Source organism: Balaenoptera borealis, assembly GCF_965194805.1.
Source record: "Balaenoptera borealis genome assembly, chromosome: 4".
In the NCBI taxonomy this organism is placed as follows: Eukaryota; Metazoa; Chordata; class Mammalia; order Artiodactyla; family Balaenopteridae; genus Balaenoptera; species Balaenoptera borealis.
In genome coordinates, this window is record NC_138861.1 from 128,894,519 (window position 1) to 128,921,517 (window position 26,999).

The window sequence follows — 26,999 nt, forward strand, 5'->3', positions numbered from 1 at the left end:
TTGTAAGTTACACACCAGTGCCACCAAGAGGCAACCTCACAGATTTCATGTGTATGACATAAAATAGAATAACATCTTGAAAATACAGGTGTCACAACAGTAATACATAGCCGTTACCGCTACAAAGTAATGGCAATACAATTTGTTTTGCTTTCTTTTTAAAACCTGAAGGGTAAGAATAAAGCCACTTTATGTCAAGATACATATACACACTCAGAATTTTAAAAACTTAATGAATATGTTGAATTTTAGGTAGTTTAGGGAACAAATGGTTATGAATGCAAAACATGTTTGTTTTAATGAAAAGTCTTTGAGAATGCTGCATTATCATATCCCCAAGAGCTTTTCTATACAAACTAGTTATAGAAACTCAGAAACTTTATTCAGGGGTGGGGCAGTGGGTGAACAGATCAAACAAATACCTCTCTTCCTACTCTTGCCCACAAACATTATTGCATATTTAGAGCAGATTTTCTTTTCCTGAACTAGGTTCTCAGTTCATTATCTACTTCTCCAATATGTAATAGAAGTGTCTTTAGGGGCACACATGTACAGTGGGAATACAATTAAATGGGCTCAAATTCTAAGAAAGTGTTAACATTTTCTAAATGTACTAAAAGCTGTGAGAAGTAGATACCACTAACTACAACTCAGGGCCAGTGTTCAGGGTGCATACCCAAACTTCTGTGATTCTGGGTTGACTAGTCCTGTAAACCAAAATATGGCAGTTTCTCAGTCACAAACTCAATACTGCTAAGTTTACTCAAGCTTGAGGTTTCTTACCATATTGTTCCCTCGATTTAATTTTTGACCCTAATATCAAGGATAGCCCTTTGCTGTTTGTACTTTTCTCTGTACTCCATTTAACAAACAGAAAAAAAATATGATTCATTTTGTACCCTCTTATCCTATACAGTCATCTCTCACTTCAGGCCAGTGCTCCCATGATCACTTTTTCTCGCTCTCCTGTTGAGTCTTAAAGTGTTGACTTACAAGCTGTGGCTTATAAGGTGAACGATAAGGAAGTTATTTACAAAAGGAAGTTCAGGATTCAGAACACTCACTGACTGTCAGGAGTGTCTTCCAGCAGAACGTCCTCTTCACTGGCAGCCATCCTTGGCTGTTCCATTTCTGCATCACACTCATCCCTCAGTAAAGTCAGTGACTGGATCTTCTCCCAAGGTTTCCCCTGCTTTCCATCAGGTAGGTTAGATCAAAGTGAGTTTATGGGTAGCCTTTGGATAGATTTATTGCACTGAAATGAGAAATTTCTCTCCTGCCTGTTCTCTAACAACAAAAAAAGCAAAATAATTAAATAATGCCTTTTCTTTACAGTACTACCTTATAGTACTTTCCATTTGTTTAAAGTTTTAACTTTTTTTGTTAAGGTAATACAGTGTTGACAAATATACCCCATTCCTCTTAAAATCCACTCAGCCAACATTTTTCTCTATTCTATGAAGGTTTTAAATGTCACAGAATATATTCACTTTGCTCCTAGCCTGTTTTTAAGAAAAACGATTCCAAACATTCTTGAAAGATTGGTAATTCAGAAAACACAAAACCAATTATTTAAAATCCCCAGCAAGAAAAAACCAAAAAACCAGCCTCAGTGCAAGAATGCAACTTGTACCTCGCAGTACACAAAATATCACAAACAAACAGAGCTCGTATCCATGTGCTAAGAGTAGGTGTCATTGATAATCTCAGTTCAGTGGCATAAAACAAATATACAGAAAATATGCAATAGTCCTCTAAAAACATTTCATGCTGTGTTGTCAAAAGTTGTGCAAAAATAAAAATACAGCAGTGGCAAAGTATACACCAAATCTGTACAGTGTATAGCAAAACTAGGCATACTGCAGAATACACCATCTGTAAACTTCAACTCTGCATGAATAGGCCACTCAGTTCCGCTTGGCCTGGCTGCTTTCCCCATTAATCAGTGTCTTCTCCTGCTGTTCTGCAAGAGCCTGCCATTTTTGCCTGTTCTTTCTGCAGCCATCCAGCAAAGGGAAACAGTCCTCCGATACATGGGTCAGGGCCTAAAGAAAGAAAAGAAAGCCAACAACTAGATGGCAGCTAGGAAATAAGCCCTCTCCCAGGCCTGACGCAAAGGGCCACATTGTACACTCACTTCATAAGCAGGCCCACTGTTGGGATTCTCACAGACTGTGTGAGCACAGATCATTTATGAACGATTCCTCTTAAGCTATACAGACGGAGTACATGCTGAGAGAGAGACAGCAGACACACACATCCCAAAATAACATTATTGAGCTATGGAGACAGATCTGTGTGGAATCGGCTTTGCAGAGAAATAATCCATTTGCTTTTATGTAGTGCAAATGGTTCTCCCTAAGTGTTGACTGCCTTGAGAGCTGCTTAGTTTTTCTGTTTTTCTGTAAAATGACTTTATTCAATGTACTTAAGTAGATTTTTATCCAAAATTATAATAAACATTAATTTATAACTATATGTATATGTTTAATATAACTAAACATTATTATTTACCAACTACAGTGCCATAAATATTTAGCTACAAGTATGTTCACTGCAGATTTCTTTGTAATAGACAAACATTGAAAATGACTTAAATACCCAACAACGGGGTTAGGAATATCGTGTTACTATTTTGCAGCCATTAAAAATGTCATAGAAACACATTTGAAACAGAAAGATGTATCTTATATTATGGATCGCAAAGAGCAATTTTTGTTAAATGAAAAATATATGAAAATGTCATAAAGCATGTGCACTGAAAGGAGATAACCGTGGTTATCTCAGAGTAGTAGAATTATAAGTGATTTTATCTTTTTGCTTCTTTGTATTCTGATTTTTCTATAACAACATATTACTTCTGTAATAATGGTAAAAATGCATGTCTGTATCAAATAGAATTCAACAGGAGAGTCAAATAAAATGAATCCTTGCACAAATAGGAAATGTAGAAGGATGAAATCTATAATGGGTGATTTGACTGTTAGTTTGACTATATTTACAGGCATGGGAAAAAAAAATCAAGAGAGACATTAGTGTCTACAACTGAGGAACTATTAATCCAATCCACAAGAAAAGCATCTGTTATGGAAAGAATGAGATATTCAGGGATGTTGGAGACACTGCTCTGAACACACTTCTGCACAGATTGCCGAGAAAGGTGGGGAGACAGTGGTGCAGAGGCCTGACACCCAATGTTCTTCTGTCCTGTTTTCTTTTGCTGTCTCTCCTGTCCTTCCCTCCTCAGCCACAGCTTCTTTCTTAAATTTATCCACTGGCTAGAACCCTGGACTCAGGCTGAGAACTGGATTCTAAATACAGTTCTCCCACTAACTACCTGTTTGGGACAAACATTTCATCTCCCTGGAAGTTGGACTTTTTACAGATTCAGTGACGGAATCTGTGAAATGTCTGGATTAGAAGATTTCTAGGGTTTCTTCTGGTCTTGACAGTCTATGATTACTCCATGATAAATGTTCTTTTCCCAAATACTTAAAATTTAAGACAGTTTCCTGTTTAAACTTCTAAAGACAAGGATAGCATCTACTTTCTATATTTGGGGCATGAACATCTAAACTAGTAAACTGGATGTTTTAGGGAGAATATCTTTACCAAAAAAATAAATAAATAAGCAAAAAAAAAACCCAAAACAAAACCCCAAGCCAACAGGCATATGGAAATGGGAACCTGCAATATTCTTCTAGCCGCCTTCTTTTAATCGTCATAAAAATTTTCTTAAGCCACACTATGACAATGAGAAAAAGTTAGATAACTATTTTTCCTTATTTAGGCCAAAAGTCAGACTTAAAAAGAATATGCTCTTAAAAAGAACATAGAGTATGCACAGTATACCTCCTTGAGGGTAGCACTGGCACGTGATTTTTCTTAGCATTCCCTACACGAATTTGCTGGAGCCCAGCACATGGTAGGCACTCACTAGGTAGTTATACATTAATGAATTAACATTTTTGAGAAACAGTAAATATAAAATGTGTTCCTTATTCAGTACAAACAGCATGTTCATGAGCAAAAGAAATAATCCTGATAATTTTATTTCTAGTTTGTTGATTAAGACGCAAAAAATATACGCCTGGTGTTAGTCGCTTCAATTTACTTTAGGTTTTAATTCATAACATGGTCAAAGTTTAGCAAGTCTAGTAGTTTTCATAATAAATACCTCATACAGTTGCAAGCAGATGGCATCTATGAATCCAACTTGCATACTTGGGATTTTGTTTTTCTTCTCCCTGTTCATTAGGTCCTGAAAACAGAAACAGACACACACAGATCTGCATTTACTTAAAGAACACAATGCAAGTTGGCTCTAAAAAGATGAATCACTGGGTTAGCTGAGGAATGCTAGATACCTGCCTACCTGCCTTCTTACCACACTCAGGAAGGCCCTGGTCCTCTCTCCCATGTTCGCCCCGGCTGTGACTTTCCCCACATGACCCCCAGAATTGATTACTGACCTAGACTCAACTGCTGACCTACAGTCAAGCACTGACCTAGAGTCCACTGCTGACATGTATTTGGAGAACACACATGCTTTCAAACTGTCTACTGATGTGGCATCAAACACTCTCAGCTTTGTGGAAAAAGCCACTGAGGCCACAGTTGATTACAATTCAGTTGACACAGAGAGCTTTTTGAGTGAAGATTATGCAGATGTCACTGCTGCTTATTCCCAGGAGCTCATGACTGGTGCAGCGGACAAGCCCAGCACCTCCATGGGGAGCAAAGAGCCTGTCTCAGTGCTTGTTTAAAATGAAGCAAATTCTCCATTAGCTGCGACCATCACTCTGCCACCCACCATTTTCTGAGAAGATTCTGAGCTTCTGAACAAGCCCACTACTACATAGTAGGAATAGTAGGAGACTGAATAACTGCAAAAGACTAATGAGACATAGGATGTACCCAGGGGAGGATAAAAAAGCAGGGTGGAAGGAATGGTACACAGACGGAGGAGGGGCATCTCGTAACCATGTCCCATTTAATGTGGGCTCAATAAATGTTCATTTGAATTGAAAAAAAAGACTCTATGCTTCATTTCTGGGAAAAACTTCTCCAATGGTTTAAGAAGAATCTTCTTGTATTCGAGATTCCCTACACTATACAAAAAAGGCAGTATGTATCAAAAAATCTTTAGAATCTGTGTGCCCTACAACACAGCAATTCTGGAATTTATCCTAACAAGGTAATGAAAAATGGCCCACAGATGTTTAGCAACAAAGATGTTTATCAAAGTGCTGTTTGTAATAGTGAACTCTGCAAACATTGTACCAAAAAGTAAATTATGGTTACATCTATTTCATGTAACCATTATATATGATATATAAGAGAGCATCTGTTAGAATGAAAAGTGGCTTATGATATTTAAATGGAAAAAGTAAATTACAAAATATAGGTACAATATGATGACTTGTTATTTGCTTATTTTCTGTAGCAAACATGTATAATCTTCTAGTAAGAAAAGTTTTTAAAAATAATGAGAAATTCTGTTCCTAAGATCTCATAGAAGCATAAAAAGAGTCTACCATAAAAAATGTATATGAATAATTCCTACCAGAAAGGTCTCATACTTACAGCAGGCTCTATGTTGAGTTCTTTTCTCTCTCTGTCTCCTTGGTCAAAAAATTCAGTGGCAACAAGTTCTGCTATCTGAAATCAATAACAGACTAAGTTTGGGTAAATAAAAGCATATTACTCTGTAAAACAGAGACTTTCAATGAAGATAATAAAATCTATCAAAGCTGTAGCTTTCAACCACATCAGTAAAATTAGAATAAAGCAGTAACAACTAATAGAAATTTTATTTGTTTTAATGTGTACCTAATCACAAAGGCTAGAGTTTGTAATCTTCTATAATTACACAGAAAAAAGCAACATTATTTCAACTTCAGCAATCAGTGGAAAAAAAGTACCGTGTGCCCATCTGTATGCATAATCAACGATATATTTATTAAGCATCTGTTGTATGAGGTGCTGTGTAAAACACAGTATCAAATAGGTCCATATACTGAGACTGATTGATACGCCTTTTAGGTTTCTTTTAATCTACCAGTTCCTTCTCTTCCCTTTTTAAAAATAGTCCTTATAATTTTGGTTGTTGTTGAATAAACTGGGTTGTTTATCCTGCAGTTTTCCACTGTCTGGATTTTGTTGATTGTGTTCCCATGATGAAATTTAATGTTTTCTCTGTACCCTGTATTTCCATACACCAGTAATGAGATCTAGACACTTGATTAGATTTAGACTTGAAAATTTTTTTTTTTTTGCCACAACTCTTTCACAGGCAGTGCCCTGTACTTCTCTCAAGGGCTGTATAATGCCTGGTTGCCTCTCTCTGTGAGATTAACAACCCTTCATGATCTCTGTCTAGATTCACTAATTAAGAGGCTGCAAAAATGTAATATGCAAAGCAATCATTCCTTTTTCCTTTATAGCTGAAATAAAATAAAGTTCCCCACATCAATTATTTAGTTACCCTAAAGCAGCGGTCCCCAACCTTTTTGGCACCAGGGACCAGTTTCATGGAAGACAATTTTTCCACGGACCAGGGTCGGGGGGGATGGTTTCAGGATGATTCAAGTGCATTACATTTATTGTGCACTTTATTTCTATTATTATTACATTGTAATATATAATGAAATAATTATACAACTCACCATAAAGCAGAATCAGTGGGAGCCCTGAGCTTGTTTTCACTTGCCACTCACTGATAGGGTTCTGATACGAGTCTGCAAGCAATTGATTTATCATGGTCTCTGTGCAGTCACACCTCTCTGCTAATGATAATCTGTATTTGCAGCTACTCGCCAGCGCTAGCAACACCTCAGCTCCACCTCGGATCATCAGGCATTACAGTCTCATAAGGAACGCGCAACCTTGATCCCTTGCATGTGCAGAACGTAGTAGGGTTCTCGCTCCTGTGAGACTCTAATGCCGCTGCTGATCGGACAGGAGGCAGAGCTCAGGCAGTAATGGGAGTGATGGGGAGCGGCTGTAAATACAGATGAAGCTTTGCTCGCTTGCTCGCCCACCGCCCACCTCCTGCTGTGCGGCCCTGTTCCTAACAGGCCATGGACCGGTACCAGTCCTTGGCCCGAGGGTTGGGGACCCCTGCCCTAAAGTACAATTTGTATAAATAAAGCACGAGAAATACTTGATTTTCTCTGCTTTAGTTACTATGAAAAAAAAAATAACTTGGTTCTCAAGCATCCACCAAAGATGACTATGGAAGGTTTTGTTTTATTATTTTTATTATTATTTTGAACTCTTGGATTTAAACATTATAATGTATTTCAGTCCTCACTGACACTCAGACATTGTTCCATTTTGGCCAGCTGAGAGCATATTAAGTTGGCTTCTTTGTTCTTTCGACATGGCTTCATCAGTCTTTGATAGCTTCCTCGCTTTCTGCTATAACAAGATGTTCTAGGCTCATCTTGTACATTGCCTGCTTTGGAACCGCAATCAGCCATTTCATCGTGGAGCCCTAATTCCTTTAAACTGAGGTATTTGGAAACCTCAATCTGGGCACTAGGTTCATTCATTACTACCAGGGTGATCATTATTTTTAAGCCCTTTTAATGGATGGAGCTAAGATACAACGTAAGTTCATACAGTATTTCCTATTCAAATTCAGGACTACAGGATTTCTGCAAAACCTTATCCACCTTAGATCTTTATCTTTCCACTCATGCTGAAAATCCTACTTCTCAACAACACCAATCTAATTTTTCATTTGCTTTTATCCCACATCACCCACAATGGTGACTGAATATCTATACAAAATTGCCACTAATATGATTAAAAACAGTTTTAAAGGTTTCTTTTTCTTGGAGTTCTTTTTGTTCTCAGTGTACATCTCGCCAGAGTTATATGGTCAAATTACTGTTTTAATGTCACTTGGAATAAAACAGTCCCTCTCAGTGTGGTTCTGCAACCAAAATCATTTTGTTTCATTTTACTTTCAAGGTTAAGTGATTTTTAAAAAATTCAATTTATTTTATAACTATAAGAACAATTTACATGGTTCGTAAATTAAATCTACAAAACAAGTGCATGCAAGCAACTCTAGCTTATATCTCTGTTCCCTCTATCTTATTCCCTTCCCCTGAGGGAAATAATTAACTTTTTTGTGATTAATCCTTCTGTTTTTTTAAAATATAAGCAAATATGTACATATATTATTTCATCCCCTTCTCAGATAAATGGTAGGATACCATACCCATTTTTCTCTGCTTTGCTTTTATTTTTTTTTAATTTTTTTTTACTTATAATATATCTTTGTAATCACTCCCTAGTAGTATATAGAGAATCCTCATTTCTTTTTGCTGTTGCAAAGGATTCATCATGTAAATGTACTATAATTTATTCAGTCAGTAACCTATTAATGAACATTTGGGTTATTTCCAGTGTTTGCTATTACAAATAGCACTAAAATGAATAGGCTTGTGTAAATGTCTTTTTATATTCTTGCCAGTACATTTTGGGATAACATTCTTAGGAGTAATGGTAAATGAATTTGTGTATTCATATACTTCCAAAGGGTTATAGTATTTTGCATTCCTTTTTTTCCCACAGCTTCCCCAACAGAGTATGTGGTGAAACCTTTGGGTGTTTGCCAATCGGACAATTGAGAAATGGTGTCTCAGTGCTTTTTTTAAATGAAGTAGAATTTACATACTGTGAATTGCATAGACCACGGGTATACAGTTCAGTATATTAATAAAAGCATGTAACTAGGTAACACACACCCCATCCAAGAAATAGAATATTTCTGTCACCCTGAAGGTGCCCTCAGGCCCTTTCACAGTGAATCCCTGCACCTTCTTCCCTCCCTCCCCACCCAACCGCTATCCTATCAATTAGTTTTGCCTCTTCTAGAACACCACATAAATGACATCACAGTATTCTTTTGTATCTGGCTTCTTTTGCTCAGTTTAGTGTTGATGAGACTAATCCATGTAGTTGCCTGTATCAGTTTCAGTTTCTTTTCACTGTTGAGCAGTACTCCACTGTGTGAAGGAGTAGTGTACTACAATACATTTATCCACGCTCCCGTTGAGAGACTTCTGGATTGTTTCTAGTTTCTGACTATTAGGAGTAACGCTGTTATTGTAATGAGATTCTGTACAAGTTCTTTTGTGTCAGTGTAGTTTTTGTTTGTTTTGTGTTTTGTTTGTTTTGTTTTGTTTTGTTTTGTTTTTTGTTTGTTTGTTTTTTTAAGGCCATGCCTCGTGGCATGCAGGATCTTAGTTCCCTGACCAGGGATGAACCCCTGCCCTCTGCAGTGGAAGCACGGAATCTTAACCACTGGACTGCCAGGGAAGTTCCATGTGTCAGTGTAGTTTTAACTTGCATCTTTTCTTATGATTGAGGTTCTGAGAACCTTTTCAAATGAGTAAGAGCCATTCACATTCCTTTTTCTATCAACTTTTTGTTCAAATCTTTGGCCCATTTTCCGGTAGGGTTGTTGGTCTTTTTCTTCCCTATTTTTAAGAAGTTCTTTAATATTAGGGATATTAACTATCTATCAGATAAAAGTTGCAAATATTTTTACCTGTTTTTCATTGTCTTTCTTATAGTGTCCTTGCCATGCAAAAAATTTTCTTAATTTTTTAATTTTCTTGTAATCAAATTTGTCAATCTTTTCCTTTATTGATTCTGCATGTTGAACCATGGTTAGGAAACTTTTCTCACTCCTTGTTTATAAAAGAATCCACAAATGTTTTTATTTAGTACTTGTATGGTTTAATTCTCTACACTGAACTCTATGCCCCATTTGGAATTTAAGTATGCAGAATAGATCCAATTTCGTCTTTTGCCATCCAACTATGGAAGATGGGAAAATCATCCTAACATGATTTAGTAAAGTCTATTTTCCCCCCAGTTATTTGAAATGCTATCTTTATTATATATTAAACATTCTATGCAATTCTCAATGTTCTATTATGTTCCACTGGTCTGACACCAATACCAAACTGTTTTAATTATAGAGGCTTTATAGTGTTGCTTTTTATGTCTGGACCCCAACTTCACTGCTGTACTTTTTCAGGGTTTGATTCAGAAAAAAGAAAGAGTAAATGAAAAGACAAATTCTTCCCTCTTCCATTCTCTTTCCTGTTTGGAAATGGGCATATAGTCTTATTTACTATGGAGCAGGAAGGTCTGTAAAGACATTTCATGAGTGCTTGTGGCACGTCAGGTTTGGCACATTGGAGTGTGCGCTCCCGATACTGTTTTCTCAGCACTTGTTTCATGAGATGAGCCTGTCATTAGTGGGCTCCGTGACTGTGCAGCCCAGAGCTGTGACCAACAGTGCGGCCAGTAATCTCAGGTAGTACATTTAGGGTTCAAGGTGTAATCTCAGAAAACAGAACCACAATATACACATCACTGCATATACACCCACCCCTTCTTCTAGCTTAGGGCCTTTATTGCCTCTGCAAGATGTTACAGCAGTTACTTATCTAGAGAGAGGATGTACTTCTAGCCTCCTAGCCACAGGCCCTGATCAGATCCTTCCTGACATCTTATATCAACACGTCCTATACTTCTAAGCACCAGAAATGTTTAAGTTCTACCTGTTAATGCCTATTTAGAGTTGAGGTATAGCCTAATACGCTAACTGTAAGAAAATTAAGTTTGCTTCTTCTAAACTTTAATATTATTAAAGGGATGTGTTAAAAAAAAATCCCCAACTAAGCCAGCAGTAGTATTGGAATTAAACTTTATCAACAGCTAGGTGTTGCTGTGTTAATATAGATGCTTTCTTTCTTAATATATCTTACAAATATTATTAAGTGCTAACGAGTCCTCCAAAAAAGAAAACCTGTTTATGTCCAATTATCAGCTTTTAATACTACTTAAAATTTAGATAAAAAGTTCCCCAAATACTTCAAAAACTACATTTAAGAGTAAAGATTTTTCTTATTTTGACTTGTTAATGATTACTTTTATCGTCACTAAGCAACATACCCGTTGTTGGATAGGCCAGGGTTTTGTAATTGCAGAAAGATCACAAGCTGTCATCAGCATCGCTCTGTTAAGGGAAAAAGAAGCCCAATACTCCTGTTTACTTTTATGTGAATATAAACCCTAGTAAATAGTTACTAATAAAAAAGTTAAATTAAAACCCTCTAAACTATGAGGATGGCAGTTTATAGACTAAAGAAACAGAAATAGAATTTACATACAAGCAGGGCTGATACATTGATATCACAGTGTCATTGTTTTGGTTATCCAGTGAACTACTGGAATTTGCCTTCACACTGCCTCATTTATCTCCAGATTAGCAGCAGGAGAGAAATTATTAACCTTTGAGCAAAAGCTTGCCTGCTATTATTTTTTTTTTTTTTTACTTTGGTCTTCCAGTCTAAGTGACAGTATGATGAAAACACATTGATTACTAATAATTAACCATTAAAGGATAACTTCAGCTGTCCTACTGATAAAAGTTCCGTGACAGCAAGAACTATGGTGGGTCATTCTAATTCACTCAACACATGTAGTGACTCCTATGTGAAAAGCCTTTGAATTATTGAACAGTATCTGCTGGAGAAAAGAGGGAAATGAAAGGATGATGCTGTTTATTCCTTCGCTTGTTAGAGAAGTTGAAAACCATGCTGGAGTCTGGAGTCTGTGACAAGACGCTCTAGAACTCAATACTATATAAAACTACTGTATGGAAATAGTCTCTCTTTAGTGCAGTGTTTTCTCATGTCAGGTCCAAATACCTGCCATCTAATCCTTTTAATTTGTTTGAAGACATAGGCAAAAAGGCCATCACTGTCATATAGAAGCACTCAAGGTAAAGGACTGTATCACTTGTCCCTCTAGGGAAACCCAACCTAAAAGTACGTTCTCCCTAACCATATTAGGCCACAAAGAAAATGGTTTTCTGCCTCTAATTCTATCTCTTATACCAACTCTCTCGCAAGTCATGAGTGCACCAGAGAAATCTTTAATCATGAAGGATTTCAATATACTTGCCAATACAAACTGCCTCCCCCAAAGAAGACTATGCCCCTGTGTGAGCTTAACTACAATCTGGACTGTGAAGAGTGGAAGAGGCAACGCAAGCGCTAGACGTCCTGAGTGCTTGTCTGCCGAGAGGTCAGAAGTTAGGAGAGTGGAGCAGTGAAAACTGTGGCACAGACTTGGAATTGTGGTCAGATTCCACTTTTGTCATTGAGAAAAACTGTTCACGAATCACAGTAGCGTGTCTGTACTTTTCTAAGGCACCGTTCTAAAAACATGTTGAGACTCTTAGGTGAAGCATGGCTATAGAGAACAGACAGCTGGGCATTTGTATGTTTCCTTGTAATTTGCATCTTTGTTTGCATGTGAAGTAATACCAATCTATTTAAAGAAATGTTGGTTATAAAATTGTAATAGAGCACTATCCTTAGTATTACTACCTCTGTCTTTTCTTTATTATTGACACTTAGCTCTTTTTTATTGATCCAGTTCTTATCATGACAAAGGCAGTGATAGTAATAGCAAAGGATGGGAGGGAGGGACAGAGGAACAGGTGAGGAAAAACAGAAACCCTGAAGTTCTGACAGCGCTACTCAGCTGTCACGTAAGAGAAGTAAACACTTCACAGCCATGTTCTCGCTCCTACATTCTTTAGGATGCTATTTTCAGGTCTTCAATTCCAAAGAATTGTGAGTATGAACAAGGGAACTCTATAGCCTGGTACTGATACTCCACCACATTTTAAAGGTCCTTCTAGGACAAAAGTGATTCATTCACTTGAATGTGCAAATGCATTTCTTTTCAAGTAAATATTCATTTTTGTACAACACTCAAGAATTCTGACAGCCTCTAAGATCATCACATTGTAACAAATAATTGCAATAAAATTCATTAGGTAGCAAAACTTCAGCTTTAAGGATAGTAATCCTACTTACAAAAACAATTCCTTTTGATGAGGATCTTCCAAGTTGAATTGATTTTTTCTTATAAGTTCAAAAAATTCTCCTCTCCTCCTTTAAAATAAAGAAAAATATTTCGTAGTTATGATGAGTCCCCCAAGCTCTTATCCCTTTGGTCTAGAAAGACTCATGGAGTAAAATTTTGGGGGAAAAAAATCTCAAATGGTTTTTTCTCATCTTAGAATCCAATATAAAAATCATCATTTAAAAATCTTAAATACCTTACCTTCTTCTCTTCCACCATATTCTTTGGTTGAAACATTAAAATCTCACCTCGTTTTTAACTACGAATCACAAGTAATGGAAATTTCAATTCCTGAACATGATTTTAAGAAAATGAACCAGTATGAGTTAAAAGTCTGATGCCAAGAATGATTTAAGAAATTTTGTGTATGGCATAATAAGATCTATATGCTTTCAGTTTATTTTATATACCTCATTCACATATATTATGGTATAGGGTAAAAAATGTTCATAATAATTACTCTGTCACTATAAAGTTGTGAAGTCCTTCTGAAGCAAAGAATGACCAAGTAAAGTATAAACTAATATTCATTCACTGTATAGTGAATACCTCTATGTGCTCAACATTGTTGGGCATCTTGGGAAATTATTAGACATGAGTTCCTTTCACAGTGTTTAAAATCTAGTCAAAGACACAAACATAAGAGAAACTTACGTAACAAAACTGCCCGTCTATGACTAAGTACCAAAAACGAAAAGAGGTTTCAGAAGGGTTCAGAGGGGAGACCCATGTGGCCTAGAAAGGTCGGGAAGTCTTTGTGGTTACAGGTATTTTTCAAATTCTCGGTAATTTGATCATCTTTATTCTGCAATCATTTTGAATACACTGAAATTTACTATATTTTCTTTTACCCTAATTAACTTTAAAGTGCTCCAAAATCCAAGGAAACAGACTCTTTGAGATGTAGTTACTTTCAGATGCACAGCAGTGGATATCTGGTATGTGGTTTTGTGTGTCTCTTCTTTTTGTTTTTACTTCTCAAAAGAGTGGCTAAAACCATAATGCACATCCTCGTACAGGGGGAGTGAGGCCTGTGTTCCTGGGAAATCCCTTGAGTGTGACTGCCGGACTCCCCTCGCTCCCAAACGCGCAGCAAAGACCTCAGTCTCTGTGTGGGAAACGAATGCTTGCCCAAAGGCAGCAACGTCTTTCCTTGCTTTTAGAAAGGCAGTTTAATGATGCAAACATACCTACATCCCTAATACACTCTAATGCATACTTTAATTTTTGAATCATTAACTTCATTAAAGTTCTGCATTAATATCCTTCTTTTGCCAAAATCCAATAAAAAGAAACAAAATTTACTTGTCTGGCACTCAGCTCCTTTTCCAGCCCACGTAAGCTTGGATGACAGTATAAAGGAATTGTGAAATGGTCAGAAGTTGGGGGAGAGAAGGAAAGGAGGAAAAGCAAATGGCCTGTATAACCTTTAGGTTGGCCAACCTAGCTTGGAATGACCTTGAGATGGTTATTTGCTTTGCGCATTATTTCAGAGACAAACATCAGAAATAACTCTGTATTCTGTCATTTCTATAGCATTAAGTAAGCAGAAGGAGTAGACTTTCCTGGCTTCCTTTGAGAAACTGCTCCATAGTTTGATAGACAGCTTTGCCAGGACATCTGTCCTTATAATCTAAAAATATCCCAATGTGGATTTTTAAAGTTTGAAACAATGCAAACACATCCAAGACCTATTTATCAACATACTTCTTAAAACTTACTTAATGTACAGTGCTAGGTCTGTAGCTAAAATAGCTTGCTTGATTATTTTCAGCGTGGTCTTATATTCTTCAATGGAGAGGCCACTGAGAATCTGATTGCCCTTTATAAAAAAAAGAAAACCATCATTAGCATTCCACCTGGAGAAGCTGCTGATAAGAACAAAATCTGAAAAAAATAGTCACATCTCTTAAACACATGCCTAGTATTCTGAACTCAGGAAGATAGAGGACACCTGCTTACATAAAGTAAATACCGTGAAATAATGTTTCCCCTCTATGCACCCACCCCCATCACCTTGTCATACAAGAAGAAACAGCTTCATGATGGTTCATGGGCCAAAGTATGCATGTTTCTCCAACTCTTCTACTCCTTAGGCTTTAGTCCAGGCCCCAAACCTAATAACTATATACCTTTTTTCCTTTGGGCAGGCTAACTGCTATGATCTGAGAACAAGTAAAACTTTGAAAAATCAAAAACTGTATTAATAGATGTGAAGAACAGAGTGAGGAAATTGTAAACAATTGATTATTTAAAAAATCATTTCTCTATGGCTTCTGTAATAAATCCAATAACATTTCTGGTGCAGATTTATATAATTTTAACTTCATATTGAGAACAGTGTGTATTCCTCAGGAACATGCCAATACAGATGGGTAGAGGGTGTGAGCAATGATGTGCTTACTGGTGGTATAAAGAAAGCAAGAGCTGAAACATCTATAAGGAATATTTCAAAGGTGGCTAATCCATGTGCAAGTTATCTAAAGTTTTTGCTATGTAACCATTTTTTATTTCTTGCCTGTAATTTAAAGCACAGTGACTCTCTAATCTTGAACTAAGTAAAACACACCTTGGGTACCCAGAATATACTCAAAACAACATCTGTAATTTGAGTCAGATATGCTTCCTAAACCTCAGGGCTGAGAAAAAAAACCCAGAAGCTTAGAAATAGGGTCTGGAGGTAAAGGATTTGTTCTGAAGAAAGGAAACTGCTGAGCCAGGTTCAAACATTGGTTAGAGGATAACTGATGCTGAAATTGTGGTATACGTCTAATTAATGAATCTGTGATTACACAAGAAACCTTATTTTTAAATATTAAGCCACTTTAGATTCTGGGCAAAACAAAACTATATTCTGATACTTTTATTTATTTTAAGACAAAACTATTTCAAGTGGAAAAGTAGAAATGTCTTTTGGTATTGTATTTTTATTTTCCCTTCCAAAAACAAAGGCTATAAATTCTTGTGTATTGGTGCTTACAAAGACAGAATATATAGATGGGCCTTATAATGTGAGGCCAGCCATAGATATAACCAGATTCCTTTTATGTTAAGTAATACTATCTTACATAAGTTTTATGTTACCTAATAACAGAGAGAGCTGTGATAGGCATACTGTAGAATATGGGTTTTTTTTAAAAAGGTTAGCATATTTTCTTTAAAACTAAATACGATATTAAAATGAAGTTTGAGCTGAAGGGCAAAGACAGCAAATTCCAATGAAGGTACAGATGTTGCTGCTACAACTCGACACACACATTCCTGAGAAGTCTCAGTTCGGAAGAACCACACACTAAAAATAACATGGTTTTTGGGAGAAACAGTGTGGGGGGCAGACCACTCAAAGCCTATGTAACTTTATAACCAGAGCACAAACCAAATCAAGAACTGGTACCTCTGGAGGTAACCTGGACAGGCCAGGCTAGCAAGTCTGGAGGCTGCCTCTGAGGACATTAAAGCAGCACAGAAGCAGCTGAGTGGAAATGGTGGTTTGTGGAGGCCCAGAGGCGGCACAGGGGGAACTGGATCGCGCAGACAATGGGGCTGTATTAAGGGAGGTGCTGAAGGAAGAGCAACCTCCTTCCCGTGGGCCCAGAGCAGCCCAAGGCGAGGGAGAGCGCCTCAGGGCTAAGCGCCCATTTTCAATATTCCTAAAACAGAACCGAAAGGGTTGCTCGTGCAGGAGCCAAGCAGAGGGCTTCTTCCTTCCTTGCTGAAGGTCAAAATTCAACTCCCATAATTCTGGCACCTTACCCAAGAAAACTTGTTCATGAAACAGTACAACTTATACATTTTACTGACATCATTCCCCTACCTCCCAATCATACATCAACTAATTCACGTTAAACAGTCACATCTGTAGCAGTCTGTACTACAGCATGTGCAGAATTTATAAGGAGGTGCCCAAACTGGCCACATAACTCTTATCCCTTCACCCGCACCAACAGGTGCGACTGCGTTCCCCTTCACTCAAGTAAGAGAGAGCAGCTTGAAGTCGCTGCGTATGCCTGCTGGAGTTTGCTGGGTGGGGTGGGCTCCAGTACCCTTGTGTCTGATTCCTGTCTGGAAAATCTACAAGGCAAGACACAGGCTGGCTAGGGCTAGGTGCTCTGATGGAGCAGTGAAGGAGAGGTTGCTACCCTACAGGACGGCCTGCCTTCTCTGAGTTTTGGAGGCATGGGGTTGGTTTAAGTCCTGTCCTCTTCAAGAGGACCACAAAGAAGGCAAAAGAACCTTAGCAGAAAGGAGCTGAAAGCCAACAATCAGAGTTCCAGGAGCTGAGGAAGGAGCCATAAGGTGATAAACTGCACAGAGATGATCACTCATATTAAGGCGACATCAGTGGAAAAGCCCCACAGTTAAGGCGCTCGGCCAGGATCACGGAATTACTCGTAAGAAAAGAACTTGGCTTAAACACCTACCAGGCACAAACAGGGGACACTCATCACACTACCAGTCTGTTGAGAATGTTCTTACCCCTCTTGTTTCCTATTCTCCAAGTCTGGAGGGGTAGGAAGGGACATGGGGGTTTGGGGGTGAGGAAGGAGTCAGAAGAAACATGAGGGAGGGACGAAAGGAGCCAACCAGGGTGGGAAGAGAGAACCTGAGACTTTAAATCGAGCCCCAAATCTGGACTACTACATAGGGCTGCACATTTTGGTTTCTAAATTGAGAACTGTATGCTATATTTTAGGACGTGAAGTAGTAACTAGAGGGTAAAACTTATCAAAGAGTGACCACAAAAGTCATGGGCCGCCTGCGTTTTCTAGGGCTCAGGGAAGAACTAGTGCCACTGGGCAAATGTAAAGAGATGGAGGTAAAATTGCTTTAAAATTATATACCATGCGTTTGTGCTTGTTCAACGTAATTGCCTACAACTTTCACTGTTTTCTTATTATAAAGGTAATACACGCATACAATGGGTAATGTGAATAATGAACAACAAATCAAAATCAGAAAATAAAAAAAGGATTAATAGTTTAACTAGACAAAGACAGCCGTTGTGAACATTTTGGCATATATCATTTTAACCTTATTTTCCTTAACATAAATATGACTAGAGTAACATTATTATATGCTTTCTTACATTGATAAATATTCATTTAGCCAAATTGTTGAATAGCTTTCTTCCTTAATGAAAATGTTTATTAGTGGTCAAAGGTTTCCATAAAAAGAGGAAAAGGTATTGCTTTAGGAAAGAAAACCTTTGAGAGTAGTATAAACCACTTCATTTGACAAAAACAAAAACAAAAACAGAACTGAGAGCCATAAAATACCAGTTTTGTTTGTTTCTAATGTGGAATAACCAAATGGAGGTGAGTAACCAGTTTTCCCTTTTCAGGCAGCATTTAGACAGTTTTGGTTTCTAGAGAAGTGAGGCTGCGAAGATCTCAAATGTTTTGGCTTTGCCTTTCTTACCCAAAAAGGAATAAAGCATGCTCAAGAATTTATGTTACTGGGAATAAATCCAAAACTTAAAAATAAAACTGAATTTATAAAGCTCTCTGTTAACATTCTGCAGCCATAAATTAGGTACTTACAGGACTGTTGAGGATCATCAGGCACTGGTCAAAGTGATGATGTTCCATGATGGAATGGCAGTAGAGCTGAGCAAGTGGGTGTTCACTTCTGGGTTTGTTGAAGAAAGGAAACAAGTTTAAAAAAAGTATCAGTTTCCCCAGTATATCAGTTATCAATTTCTTCTTCTTATTGGTTAACTGAAAAAGAGGCTACTGCACAAAAATTAATCCGGCTAACAATTTTCTCTCCTTTTGCTAAGAAGAGTGAGGGAATCTCTGGGAAATACATATAAAGAGTCAAATTGTTTTCAAATACCAATGTTAACTGCTGCCGGTTCAAAGGATGAACAATTTCATTGGTTTTAATATTTATTAAAATAGTAGAAGGAATAAGGACAAAGGATTACCTTCTCTACACATGAAAAAAATCTCTGAAATAGCTGTGCCAATAATATTTTTCAATTTCAAAAGTGCAATTAATTTAAAATCTGAAATAAATTTCCATGCAAGCCTTTCTTCTGAAATAAGGCTGAAGGTCAGCATCCCTATGTGTGCCTGTATATAAGAAAAGAGTCAACTGAGGTGGAATTAGCTGAGGTGTGAGTGACGAGAGGCAAGGAAATGGGGGCCAGAGGGTGCACATCCCCTTCTGGAGGAAGGAAGGAGACAGCTGAGTCAGAAAAAGCTCCCCAGGTGGGATCCAGGTTATTTCAATGCAGGACATCCTGGCGGTGCTCTAAAATGAACTTGGGGGAAACAGTAAAGACCGTTTGGCTGAGTGAAGTGAGGGGAGGAATATTATAGTCAATTCATTATACGTAACAGAGTCACACATCAAGTTCTAAAGCATTGCAAGCAGAGTCCTCCACCTCCTACTTCTCATGACCCTTCACATGTGAACATAAAGCACCATTTCCACTCAGACAAAAAGTTATAGTTCTGAAAGTCTCTGTTTCTTGAATTAATAGGACAGGGCTTTATGAATTGTAAAGCACGATACAAGTGTTAGATAATACAGTTGATTTGTTATTCCTCTGTACTAGTACAAGAATCATTATTTTACTTTGCATTTAATTTGTTGAAGATAGAGAAGCTACCCAAGACAACAAATGTAACACAGGAAAAAAAATGAGTTGGAGTGAGAGAAGCTTAAGGGAAAACAAAAACAGTAAAACGAAAATAAAGAGAATGGGTGATCTCATCTACTCCTAGTGTTTAACCCACCACCGACATTGCTGACTTCCAAACTGCCATGTTTTGTTGTTGTTGTAACCTTTCCCAAGTGAACTCGTGCCTTGTCTTCTTTGTTCCTTCCGTATTTAGTGAGTTGTACCATGGGTCAGATACTGTGCTTATCACTGGACAGTGGGAAGACAATGGATGGACTGAAATGAGCAGATTTGTAAGAAAAGATAAATTTGCTGGAACCAAGACTGGAGATGCATGGAGACTACTAGGATTTAGTTAGGAGACTAGTGGGAAACTGTTCTAGTAACGCTGGTAAGAGACAGCCTGGATTAGAGTGGTAGAATCCCAAATAAAAAGAGCTGTTTAGGGGGTAGATTAGTTAGGAGTTGGCAATGAATCCTGATGTTGGGAGCTAGTGGGGATGCGGGAGATGAAGGGGGAAAGTATGGAGGCTAAGCTTCTGCTTTGTCATTTCTGACATAGGAAAAAAGGGAGAAGATGATTAGAGATGGGGGGTGAAGGAGGGGAAGATGGACTAGTTGAGTGTTGGATCTATGAATTTTAAGGTGCCTGACGTACAACCAAATAGGTATAAAGGTCTGAACTCGGGTCTGGGCTGGAGAGAGAGATGTGGATCACATCAACATGCTTGGACATAAATCCAAGCCACAGGAGTAGATGAGGTGCTCCGGGGAGATGGCCCGGAATAAGAGAGGGCCTAGCATAAACAGAATCGATGATCTCCCTCCAAATCCTGCCTGTATTCTATAGTCTCTATTTTGGCAATAGCATTTTCTCATCACTCAGACTGCATAAGCTCAAGTCAACTTCAGTACAGCTACCGCCTTCCTCATTCCCTTCACTTAGAAAAGGAAAAGCTTCTAGAGTATCTGTTATTTTCGTTTATATGAGGAATCCAAGCACATCCAGTATTAGTTTAGTATCAGTTTTATTCTGCTAGGTGTTTATAAGTCTATTACCCTGTTAGACTGTATTCCTTTTGAGTTTGTTATCATTAGGGAAAACGAATCTACCTATTACTATTTACTGAGAGCCTATACCATGTCCAGCACTGTGCTAAGTAGTTTATATTTAATTTTTGCAATAATCCTCTAGAGGACACTTCAGCTCACCACATCAGAACCCTCGGTCCCACCTCATACTGCAGCCATTGATGTAGTGTCCAGCTTCACGCCTGCTTTAACGAACTGCACGAGGAGCCCATCAGAAGGCGCCTGCCCTGGCCCGCCGAGAATACCTCTCACTTCTGCCCACAGGAGGGCTCTCTGCACTCACGCTTGCTCAGCCTGGAGTGTGAGGAGTTAAGGCCTCTGGAGGTCCCCTGTGACCAGTGGGGTGGGGAAGCCTGTGGAGCTGCCCCCTCCCCCTACAGTCTCTGTCCTTTTGCGAACAGTTCTGGGTCTCATGTCGTAAGACTTCTCAAAAGCACCTGGTGGGACTGAGCACCAGCTGCCTGTATGGGTGGACAGCTGGATACCTCGTCCTTCTCCTGGCTTTCCCTTTCTTCTCTGTTTCCCACTCCCAGGCCTGCATTCCTGCTCCCTGGGATCACACGCGCTAATCAGCTATATGCACGCCAGCTTTTGTCTCAGGCTGTGCCTCCTGGGTGACCCAGGCTGAGACCTCTAAAACTGGCATTTTAGCATTTGTTTTTTAGATGACCAAAGGTTCAGAGAGATTATCTAACTTGTTCAAGGTCAACAGAAAAGGCAGAGCCGGGATTCACACGCATCCTTTCCGCTGCATCACACTGGCTTGTGACCCACAGCACCCTGCACGCAGTATCCACTCACCGGCCCAGTTAGAAGCTGGACTAGAAATGCGATTAGGGGGATATAACACAAACATGTTTAAAACTTCGAACGCACATCACATTTTTAGACAATGCCGAAAGGACGGTTTCACATTAGAGAAAATTCTTGGCTTGTGAGATAGATGAATGCAAATTATGTGTTTGCCTTTACTTACATTCTAAAAATATGGATTTATGAATCAATGAAAGGGTGACAAATTTCCCATTTACCAAGATATTCATGGAAACCAATGCATTCTATATCCTGCTACTTTTTACTCTTTCCAACACAAGGCTACGTTGCCTCTTTATTTGAGGGTGTGTCACAAGGACCCATTAAACCACTCCCGCTGCTGGGTTATTCCCACACGTCAGTGAGCAGTCACGGGCTAGCATGCCCTCCCTGCGTCTCCTCTTGTCCTGCAGTTGTTGGTCCATCTCTGAGAGTGGCATAAGGATGCCAATGCAGAAATCAAACCAATGTCTCCGAAGTACAGAGCCTTGGAAATCAACAGAAAATGAAAGTTCTGTGAGAAAAACAGCCACCCCAGCACAGTACTCCTTTTCACTGATTCTAACAACCGTCCTTAATCTGGCTTCTCATCCATATATATTGCTCTGGGCTCAAATCTCTTAGCGACCCATGTCAACCCATTTAATTCTTCTTTTTTTTTTTTTTTTTGGTAATTTATTTGTTTATTTTTAAATTTGGCATTAAAAAAATTTTTTTTATTATTTTTTGGCTGCATTGGGTCTTTGTTGCTGCACACGGGCTTTTCTCTAGTTGCAGTGAGCGGGGGCTACTCTTTGTTGCTTCTCATTGCAGTGGCTTCTCTTGTTGCAGAGCAGGGGCTCTAGGTGCATGGGCTTCAGTAGTTGCAGCATGCGGGCTCAGTAGTTGTGGCTTAGTTGCTCCGTGGCACGTGGGATCTTCCTGGACCAGGGATCGAACCCGTGTCCCCTGCATTGGCAGGCGGATTCCCGACCACTGCGCCACCAGGGAAGTCCCAACCCGTTTAATTCTTAACTTCACAATTTCTATCCAAATCATCACTAATGCCTTCTATGAGTCAGGGGTTATTTTATGTTCCTATTCTCTGTGACCACAGATATTCAAGTTGATGATTCATTTGACCTTGTGACCCCAGTTCTTAGACCTCCTTGACTCTGCTGATTGTCTTTTTTTCACATCAACAATAGACAATCTCTTCTTTGTTCCACAGCTCCTAGCTGCTACCAGGCATAGTCTCTTTGCTACTCCCTGTCCCTCCCTGGGAAAAAAAAAAGCAAGATCTTCAACTCCTATCTGTCCTTAACAGTATCCCCCTGTGAAAATAGCTAAAACGTGTTGAGTATGTAGTCTGTGCCAGGTACTGTTCCAAGCACTTTACATCTACTTATACTCCTTAATCCTTATAAGAAACCCTGTGAGACAGGCACTGTCATTATTCTACTATACAGAGAAGGAAACAGAGAGAGTTTAAATGACTTGCCCAAGGTCACAAGGTGAGAATAGTCAGGATTCGAATTTGCACCATAACCATCACAGCTCCTGCGTGGTCGTCTAAGGACCAAATGAGCTCATGTATATAAGTGCTAGAAGGAGTTCCAAATGCCATGGGATAAGAGCTATATTAAGTGTTAGCTTCTATTATTATTATTATTACTATTATTATTAGCGACTAACTGAACTTGCACTTTATTCATATTCAGATCTCTAGTCTCTCAAGCCCTCCGACCTTACCAAGGATGATCTCACTGGCTAAAATAGACTCTCCTCAGTGTGAACTTCACAAATTGTGATTCCTGTGCTGTCTTTACTGCTCTTTTAAGTCTCTCGGAGCCTGCTGACCCTGTTACCACCGTGCCTATTCACGACCTTAGCTCACTCCTGTTCCTCTGTCACAGAGCAGAGAGGACCACGGTACAGGGCAAGTTCTTCCAGGACAACTATACATGATCTGATTGTCGTTACCAGGAAATTTTTTATTGATTTTGCTGAATCTCTTATCTTGAGAAAAACATTCATTTGGTCATTTTACCTCTTCTAACCACCATACTATGTATTACTTTCTCCTCATTGCCAAACCTCCTTCCCCCTCCGTCCTCCCTCCCAAAGGACACACACACGTGCATACACACTTCTCAGGTCTTCATTGTTACCAGTGGCACCATCATTGTTAATTTCTTGGACCCGGAGTCATGATTTTCCCCCTTCCTTCCTGCATATAACTAGCTGTTCAATATTTAAACAATATTCTCCTTCAGTCTCTTCCTCCCTCTAGCCAATATGTGATGTTCACATACACCTGGCTTCCCCTACCTAACAGCTTTATGGCTGAACTCTGTGGTTCTAATTATTACCCATTTACCTTGTACCTTGCTTACAGACTTTTCTTCCTAAACAATGCCTTCATTACCCATTGCAGCAATGGCTCCTTGTCTTTTCACTACACGGAATATAAAATGCACGGCTTGGTTTTCCAGCTCTCCCTCGGAAGGGTCCTCTAACTTCCACTTGTTCATCCTCTTACTTTCCATCCCTGGTCAGTGAGCCTTCTGACCAGTCAGACCAGCCGTCATGTCTGTTCCATGAATATGCCCACTTCAGGGTGCTCCTGGAGCGCCTTCATGCTCTCCCCTCTCCAAATCCTACGCACTTCAAAGATCCGGTTGCAGTCTCACTTCCTCCATCAACAGTAAGGATGGGCTACGCCGATCATCATCAGTCCCCTTCTCTACTGACCACTTACGGCCCACGTTATCAAACAACACAGGACTTACTAGATACTTTCTGGCATTAATCACCATTGTTTCATGAAACTACGAAAATTCCTTGATAACAGAAGCTGAATTTTATACTTTTATAGCTCTCTTTCTGCCTAGCAAAGTACCAGGCCCCAGTAACTGCACATTATCTGTTTGCCTAAAATGTAGGATAATTTCACTATATTTATAAAACACCAATCCTGAATCTAACCAAATAAATGCATCTACAAGAGTCCTCTTATATTGACTGCAGGCCTAACGTGGGGAAATTTCTCTACATAAGCAGACGTCTTGCACTTCAGCCATTTTGTTCCGATGACTGCCTATTTTTAAAAGAATAATTCAATAACTATCTGGAATCACTCTTCCCTTCATCCACCCATGTGGGAGAAGAAAGCACAAGCAGTGAACTCTTCTCCCAAATATTTTACTGGCGTACTTGAAGCGCCCTTCATAATGGCAATCTTCCTAAGCCAAGAAGGAATCAAAGAATCAGATAATGAATCAAAACAGAGTTTCCTAAACCAGGAACATCTTACTTCAATTTAATTTTCTGAAAAGATGTTCAACAAGAACAAATGACAGAGTTCAGTTTCTAACTTTGCTACCATATGAGGGCTTTTTGTCTTTTTGATGTATTACTTTTATTTTTATGTCTTCTTTTATTGTTTTGGTTTTCTTTACAGAGTGTTTGAATATCTGATGAGGTCTGGACACAGTACACCTTTTTAGAAGTTAGTTCTTTATAGGGAAATATTTCTGATACTCTTAGTCTCCAAAGAGTCCCCTGGTTAAGAAAATCCTACTGGAGGTATCACTCGTTTACCACTAAGGAAAGAAAAAAAAGAAACATCCCTGGGAAATTCTTGGTTTCCTTTACTGAAACCACAAGGATGTAGGAAGAAATAAATATCTCTGAAACTCCTTTAATTTTTTTAAAAGTTATTATTACTTAGGGTAAGTCTGCTCTGCGGTGTATGTGAAAGCAAGATTGTGCAGTATGACTTTTTCCCAGGACTTTTTTTTTTTTTCAAAGAGAGGATGACGTTTCTCCAGATGTTTTTCCGGGTAATTATTTTTAAATAAACAAAGGAAAAAATAGCTTAGTGGTTTTTTTCACTCCAAAGCAGGGCAGTGTGGCAATCCATACACTAATAATCCCTATCCTAATGATATGGTGTTCAGTGCTGAGGTAGGAAGAGAAGGCAGCACCGCTGGCTCTGATCCTTAGGCTGTGCTTGACTCTGCGCTGTAAATCTTTTCACGTCGTTGTTTCCTCCCATAAGTACTCCTGTGTCGATGTGAGGCTCAGGACCACAATCACATGACAAAGCACAGGGTACAAAGGACATGTCACCCAGTCAGTTCTCCAAAACATTAGACTTTAAAGAGGAGACAGCAAGCCTCTGATGGTCAGGCAAGAGCTTGCTATCTTTTCCCATCAAAGGTCAGCAGAGGACACGGTTGCTACATCGCTACAATTCTTTTTACATGAAGTTTTCCGTTCACTGTATTTAGATAAAGGGAATGTGATTAGAGAGCTTTCTGAAATTCCCTCAAGATATCAGACATGTGGAATTTCCTAGAGAGATCTATGCATTAGCTGAATCACTTGCATACCTTAAAAATGCGCTGTAGTAAGAGATTTCACCATTAAAATGTATGCCTTTCAACTAACTTGCTGCAAGAAAATTAAAATGTCACAGTGGCTCAAAAATCTGATGAAAAGTGCTATCACCTTTATTATCTCATTTGTCATTGCAAATGCTACTTAAGCGTGGTCCGGAAGGGAGCCTGAAAAGCTTGTCTGAAGAGTTAGTGTCTTACTCGCAAAACCAGCCACAACACGGGCTTCTGATGATGACAGGACTATCACTAGCATCTGCTCCTAAGATTTATTTAACACTTAGATACGTACCAGGCATTCTACCTGGTAGTGACGTGTGTTATGTCTTAAAACTTATATGAAGCCTATGAGGTAGGAATGCTGTTATCTCGACTTCACAAGCCAGGAAATGGAGGTGTAGAGAGACGAGTGTCCTGCCCACGGTCACACAGGAACTCTGTGGCAGAGGTAGGGTTTGAATCCAAGTCTGACCCCAGAGCCCAAAGTCTCCAACACTGTGTTCCACTGCCTTCACTAAGACCAAAAGCCTCTTTCTAGGCAGCACTTACTAAGTACTTAGGATAGAGCTAAGCACTTTTCAAATATTACCTTTTATTCCAGGGTGAAATTCTACCTTTTCTGATCTAGTCTTAACAGTTTGCCAATGAAGCTCCTAAGTTGGGTGTATATAAAATAAAGCAAAACGCTTGGTAATTATCTAATGAAGTAAGATTCTCAACATAAATAGTTTTTGAACTTCAGGCCAGAGACGTTACCAACACAATATTGGACTTGCATTATTTTTTCCATTTCCCTTAAATAAAACCAGAGTATGTTATGGGAACTTGACCAACTGAAATTTTGTACCATCAAATTATGCTGTGGCTTTTACTTTTAAAACTACAATTTAAAAGAAACAGTCTCTTCTGTTGCTGGGGTGAATGCCTTACCGCTGTATGTAAGAGTTATTCACACCGCGGTGATCCAAATCGTGGCTTAAGGCAGCAATCAGCAGTGCGAGTATCTCCAGGTCAGTCAGCCTGTTCTGCACGACCGAAGAGCAGAAGAAAGAAAGAGAAAGAACAATTTGGTAAAGCGCATTATACCACCTCTTTCCACCAATCACGTGGTT

At 38.9% G+C, this 26,999-nt stretch overlaps 1 protein-coding gene across 5 annotated transcripts in view; it reads right to left on the minus strand.

Annotated features, from left to right (window-relative positions):
* Positions 1–1,090: 1,090 nt before the first annotated feature.
* The window catches only part of PDE5A (phosphodiesterase 5A), a 172,657-nt gene continuing 146,748 nt past the window's right edge, over positions 1,091–26,999 (minus strand). For all 5 annotated transcript variants that reach the window (XM_082389639.1, XM_082389635.1, XM_082389637.1 and 2 more), the window contains exons 14-21: positions 26,818–26,912; positions 18,513–18,600; positions 14,694–14,794; positions 12,924–13,001; positions 10,987–11,050; positions 5,587–5,661; positions 4,178–4,261; positions 1,091–2,045 (exon numbers count right to left, since the gene is read on the minus strand). In XM_082389639.1, coding sequence (XP_082245765.1) covers positions 1,908–2,045; positions 4,178–4,261; positions 5,587–5,661; positions 10,987–11,050; positions 12,924–13,001; positions 14,694–14,794; positions 18,513–18,600; positions 26,818–26,912 — 723 coding nt within the window. In that variant the 3' untranslated portion in view covers positions 1,091–1,907. The remainder of the gene's footprint in view (positions 2,046–4,177; positions 4,262–5,586; positions 5,662–10,986; positions 11,051–12,923; positions 13,002–14,693; positions 14,795–18,512; positions 18,601–26,817; positions 26,913–26,999) is intronic.